Source organism: Orycteropus afer, unplaced genomic scaffold (assembly GCF_000298275.1).
Source record: "Orycteropus afer afer isolate SDZICR_OR568_19922 unplaced genomic scaffold, OryAfe1.0 scaffold00048, whole genome shotgun sequence".
Taxonomy (NCBI): Eukaryota; Metazoa; Chordata; class Mammalia; order Tubulidentata; family Orycteropodidae; genus Orycteropus; species Orycteropus afer.
The window spans coordinates 6458481-6464705 of NW_006921635.1; the positions used below are offsets into that span (position 1 = coordinate 6458481).

At 47.8% G+C, this 6225-nt stretch overlaps 1 protein-coding gene across 1 annotated transcript; it reads right to left on the bottom strand.

Moving 5' to 3' along the window:
• Positions 1-1300: 1300 nt before the first annotated feature.
• RPL6 (ribosomal protein L6) lies at positions 1301-5461 on the bottom strand. Its single transcript, XM_007938181.2, has 6 exons — positions 5225-5461; positions 5049-5147; positions 3401-3544; positions 2598-2646; positions 1907-2091; positions 1301-1453 (listed from the first exon to the last, which is right to left on the bottom strand). The coding sequence occupies exons 1-6, from the start codon at positions 5459-5461 to the stop codon at positions 1301-1303; spliced, it is 867 nt and encodes a 288-aa protein (XP_007936372.1).
• Positions 5462-6225: the final 764 nt, after the last annotated feature.

Here is a 6225-nt window from a genome sequence, read left to right on the forward strand (position 1 = left end):
ACTCAAATTGCAATTAAAAAAAACCACAACACTAAGTGCTGACAAAAATATGGAATAACTCAAACTCTGGAGAGAATGCAAAATGGCAGTGACGTGGTTTCTGGTGAAACTAAGCATGCACTTATCACCCACCATCACACTCCTATACCTAAGACAAATGAAAACATTCCTTTAAACAAAACCTTGTATGTTATGTTTATGGTGGCTTTAGTCATCAGAGTCCCCACTGGTGTAAGTGGTTTATGGAACAAAATTCATGCACTTCAGCACGCGAGTTAATACAAGTAAGCCTAACTTAGTCCTATTCATAGGCTGTGTTAGCATAGGCCCAAGTTTTAGGATGTACCATTCAGCAGGTCTGGGGGTAAACAGGCATTCTTGTGCACAGCCCCTTCCGCGCCAGTTAGTCAGAACGTATACACCCTCTAACACAGCAACCATCAACTCCTTAGACACTCGCACAGCTACAGAACATATGCTCCAGGTTACTCACTGCAACATCACGTACAATTGCAAGCGACAGGGATGGAGACATTCACAGAACTATGAGGTTCTAAGAAAAAGGACCCTTTCCATAGAATGCCCAAAACATATTTAGTTATGTATTAAGTTTTTTGTAAAAAAAAAAAAAAAGTGGAGGTTAAAAAATATTAGTCACATTTATCTGCTTAATGAAGCAAATGGAGGAGGCACTCTGGGGGCATAGTGCCTAACGCATCTAACTGCTAACCAGAAGGTTGGTGGTTCAAACCACGAGCCACACCATGGAAGCAAGACTGGGCAAATCTAGTTCTGTAAAGATTTACTGCCTCAGAAACCCAGTGGGGGTCGCTGAGTCAGAATTGACTCGACAGCTGTGGATTTGGTTTTAAACAAGCAAATGACAGTTACTACAGAAAAGCCAAAGGGGGAGAGAAACTGATGTTAGGGAGAGATGGGTTTGTGACCTGCAGTTTCCCATCCAGGTGTGTGGTTCAGCACTGCCTTGTCAAGTGAGTTGGTGAAGTGCCACTATTTTACACAGGGAGACAGAGATGGCAGGTGAAAAGTCAAGCAGAAGCCAGCCAAAGAACGCTGATGCCAGTGGCAGAGTCAAGGTTGACCCCGGGGTTCAAACGGCTAACAAAAGGACTCCCCCTGGCCACTCAAGCCCTAAGTACCATTCCCCTTCCTTTCTCTAGAGGCAAAAATCCCATCAACCCGCTGGGTCTGACACCACTCAGGTAAACATTTACCCAAAGAAAAAACAGAAGATTCAAGTTAAACTATTAGTTATTTAATTAGATTCTTTGCAAGAGACCTAGAACACCAATTTGTGAGGGTAAATCCCATTGGTGAGTGCAAACAGAGAACGCAGGTAGCCTTGGAGCTGGGGGATGGCTTTGATTTTGGGCAAAATTTGTGAGTCCACAGCTTTCTGGTCAACCTTGCGCTGCTCTGTGATCTCGTATTTCTAAAGAAACAGAAAATTTAGTATTAATCAACATGCCACAAGCACCAAGTGCCCTTCAACGAAGGGACCCTCTACCCTCTCATAAGTCCTCATATGCAGGAATATCAATGAGGCCATTACAGGCGCTGTGATCACTCCATTTGAAGGCTGTAAAATATTACCCATTTCTTATGTAATAAAACTACTAGTTCTTAACCTTCTGTCTACTTCAATGAACACCCAGGATAAATTAGGGCACATTCCTGATAGAACAGTAGCAGTAATCCCTGAAGGTTCCACCCAAACCTCAGGCTTCCTGCAGAAGGGCCCAGACGCCATCACAAGTTACTGAGTTGAGGAGACTAGAAAAACACCGAGTATGTGCCAGCTCCCTCCCGCCGGTCCTCCTGTTCAACAACGCCTAACCCCGTTGCTTGCAGCTCCTGGCTTAAGGCGCCGGAAGCAGAGTCACACCTCCTTCTCTGTGTCGAAAATCTCGCCTTCCTGGTGTCTGGGCTTCCGCAGCTGCTTCTTCTTGAAGTATGTGTCCGTGAGATGCTTGGGGATCTTCACGCCGCTGATGTCAACTTTGGTGGAGGTGGCGATGACAAATTTCTGGTGTGTTCTACGCAGAGGAACTCGGTTGAGAGACAGGGGTCCTAAGGAAAAACAAATTGGCGAGGGACATGGGAAACAACTGTTTAAGGACTGACTGAACAGGCACCAAGCTGACAGATGGGAGAAACCCGGGGAGGTGGATTTGTCCTTCTGTGGCAGATTTAAAGAAATTCCAGACTGCTCTCTCTATGGCCAGCATCGAGAATTTCCCAAGAGCCCAGTCTGTCCCAGGCTGGGAAAGAGCAGTCACTCCACAGGGGGTTCAGGACCCACAGTCCCGGACGGGTAACCCAGGCACATACCCTACCGCCAAATGCCAGCGCAGGATGCATGCCTCCATACTTCAGGGGACAGCGAAGGGTGACACGTGCACACACTGATCTAAGTATCCGCCTCCATTTAACCCTTCCAAGTGCAGCACAGGCAGTGGAACAGAGCCCAGGCTCCTGGCTCTGAGGACATTCCACTGAGGTGGGAGCAAATGTGTGCACACCAAGCCTTTTAAAATGTGAGCTGGAGAAAATATAAAAGCCAAAGATGCCCTTACCAGTCACAAGTAGCAAGCCACTGTCCAGCTGCTTCAGGAAAACCACTCTCTGTAAGTTAAACAGAAACGCTAGATGGGCCTGGGTACCTACAACCAGAAACTGACTTTTGAATCCATCAAACCCCACGTGCCTAAATGTGCCAAGAACTGTCTATGTATGCTTAAGTTCTGTGGCTCCAGAAAGTAGGCGTACTGAATCAGCAACAGGGGTCACCCCAGGATACCAGTGACACCTTCCCTCTGTTAACACAATTAAGGGGTCTTCTGCAACAGATCTGCCCCCCCAAAAAAATCCTTTCATTTCCTTACTGCTGCATAAAACAGCATTTGAGTTTTTTTCTTTTTTAATGAGCAGGTATTACTTTAATAACAATAAATTAATAATAATATCCTTTAACTCGGTTAATTTCATTACCTCAACATAACTCAGATGTAGAAACTTCTTTTGCTAGAAAGGCATTTGAATCACCTCTAACAAGTGGTACAACCAATGAATAGCAGGGAAGGCGAAATGAGTTACTGTATCTCATGGGTTAAACATGTTACATGTTAACAGGAAAATGCTTACACTAGGTGAGGAGTATGATACATTTCTACACTAACTGTCTGCTCTGAAGGGACTAGATAGACTGTTAATATCAGGTTAAGGGTCATCTCCCCCTTAAGACAAAAACCAAATCCCCCAAACACAAGGTAGACACAGGCAACACGGGAATACAGGAATCCTTCCGGAGCACAAGCACATCACGACGCAGCCTGGCAGGCAGTGGGAGCGAGCTCTGTGAGCCGAGGGCCCCGCTCACCTTGCCTCTGTGGCGTCCGGTGAGGATGATGAGAACGGTGCCAGGCGTGATGCTGGCCCGCAGTCTCCTCACATGCTGACTGAAGGGTTTTTTGCCATGGCTCAACAGCTTCCGAGGCACGTCCTCAGTAGGGTAATACCTGGGCTGGAGAGAGCCACAGAGCCAACTGAGTAAAACAAGCCCTTCCTTCAGCACAAAGCGGAGCCCAACCTCTGTCAGTTAAACCTTGGCTACAGCCCTATGTGAACTTATTCAGTGTTGCATTTTTGTCTCCCGTATGTTTTTAAATTTGGGAAGGGCCAAGCTATGCCTCTGTATCCGCTGAGCAGATTGAGGATGGAATCATCTAACGGAGGAGCTGTGTTCAAGCGAAGCTGGAAAAGGGTTGCACCAGACTCCTCTCCAACTCAGAGCTAACAAAACCTTAGAGGTATGCAAGCTATCTTCACACGTGTCACGGGGCAGCTGTCCCAAGCTTTTCTAGGCCGCTAAAACATAGTCCTTCAGAAAAACACGCAACTTACCATGTTTCGCATAATATGAAAAAGGAGGCACAGCGTGGGTCCCAATTTAAATAAAAACAATCATTTCCAACTACACCCACGCCTCACTTACAGACTTTGTTAGGTTCCAAAGACCAGGTAGTTATGTGAAAATTGAAGATGACCATATCACCTCATCCTCTCCCCTGCACTGTGAACATACTGCCAGGCCTGTGAGGTCACCTGTCATAGCAGCCTCCCCTCCCCCACTGTCACGTATAGGTGACATCTGAATCACCTCTAACAAGGTGATGATCTTCCAGAGCCAGGGTGGCCCTCAGCCTCCATCCTTGACCTTAAACTGCAGCAGCTGCTGCAGGTCACTCACCTGTCCCACCCCCACCCAGGAGGGGGCACTGAGGAATCTTAAGGGGCTGCACAGGTGCCAGTCAGCTGACACGGGGTCAGAAAGCTCTGGGCACCCAAACGCCCCATCTCAGGGTTCCTTCTGACCACAGCCTGTTCTGTCTCTGGCAGCCCTCATGACACCTGCTGCTGGTGGCTCATCCTCAGTCCTCGTGAGCACCCAGGACCCGCCGGGAAGCATCCCATCCCTGCTGGTCCCACTCCCCTTCCAGGGAGTGAAATACTAGGCAACCCGCACTCCTTACTACATGCACACGGGGCCCACCAGTCAGGGACAGTAGCATTCATTACTGCCAGACCTACACTGTTAAGGCACAAAACAGGTAAATAGATAGATTTTTTTTTAAAAAAAAATTACTATCATTACAAACGCAAAATGTCGGACTAGGTATATTTTAGTCTTGTCACTTATGTCTCATTTATTTACCAAAAAAAAAAAAACACCAGCTCACAGACTGACAACAAAGGAAGCTTTCCCAGATCCTGTTCTCAGCAACACACCCAGCTCCGCACTCCCCCCATTCCTCCCTTCACAAGGAAAAAGCAGCACAAAAAAGTAACTTAACTTACTAAGATCAAGGACTCAGCACAGTAGAGGCAAGTTGCAAACCCAGACCCCATCATCTCAGACGAACTCTCTCTAATAAACCTCGACATCTAAGCCCCAGGATATTACAAAATCCTTCAGAACGTTCCAGCTTAAGCTAAACACATCCAACTCAGTCTCCTCCAAACCTTACCATTTTGCGAAGTTTAACCACTCGGGTACCACCATTCTTGTCACCACCAACTGGTTTTGTGACAGTAGCAAGAACCTTCTCCTTCTTCTTCTTTTCAACCTACAACAGGGATCAAAAAGTCATGAGGCAGGCACAACATTTAAGACAACAGTGAGCGGCTCCCCTGCCTCCCTTACCCTGGACTTAGCGGCGGAGTACTTCCTCTTGTACATGGCCTTTCTGGAGTACATGGCCGACCGGGAGTATCGGCCAATGCCTCTGACCAGGACCGGATTCCGGCTGCAGTGGGGCTTCCCTTTCTTGGGCTTTCTGCCCTTGGGGCTACCCTTCTTAGCTCTGTCACTGGCAGCTGCTTTCTTGGCTTCAGGCTTCTTCTCCTTGGTATCCGGCTTCTCAGGCTTTTCACCCGCCATCTACCAACATTGGGGGGGAAAAGGGCATTTCACTGACCATCCCTGAACCAGACAATACTTACACTGCACACTGAGGGCTTCCCAGACCACAAGTCCTTCCTCCCTCCTTCAATGAACCAACATCCATTTCATCTCAAGCCCCACGGTTCCACTCCACTCTCGTATTATGGCTGACCCCCCAACAGTCTCTACACCACTGTTGTTATGTGCCGTCGAGTTGTCTCTGATTCACAGAGACCCCTCCTTGGGGTTCCGAGGCACTATCACTACGGAAATAGATTGCTCAGTCTTCCTTCCGAGGGGTGGCTGGTGGGTTTGAACCGCCAGCCTTCTGGTTAGCAGTCAAGTGCCTTAGGCACTATACTACCAGAGCTCCTCGCCAGCCTTCTACACCACTATTCCCATTTTGCAAGTTAGAAAACTTAGCCACAGAGACTTTCAACAAAGCTACACAATTAATAAACAACGAACCAGGAACGTGAAACCATCTGCTTTTAGGGCCTCTGCTCTTAACCTTTAAGACTACTGTCATTCAAGAAACTCAATGTAGGAGACAAGGATATATACAGAATTAGCCCAAAACCGACCCACACTAAAACCACCACCAAGAATACACGCCAAGCCCAAGAATGGACTTCCGGCCGTCGGCATGGGCAACTCGGAAAAGCGGCATTTGGCCTCAGCCCCAAAACCCAACGTGGCCCAGACAAGAGCAGCGACGTCTTCCGGAATCCCGGCCCAGGATTCCGGAGAGCGCGAACCCT

Coding starts and splice junctions, on each gene's coding strand:
- RPL6 (XM_007938181.2), bottom strand. CDS start 5,461: ATGGCGGGTGAAAAGCCTGAGAAGCCGGATACCAAGGAGAAGAAGCCT. Junction 2,647..3,400: donor CCGGACGCCACAGAGGCAAG/GTGAGCGGGGCC, acceptor TTTAACTTACAG/AGAGTGGTTTTCCTGAAGCA. Junction 1,454..1,906: donor TTTTCGACACAGAGAAGGAG/GTGTGACTCTGC, acceptor CTGTTTCTTTAG/AAATACGAGATCACAGAGCA.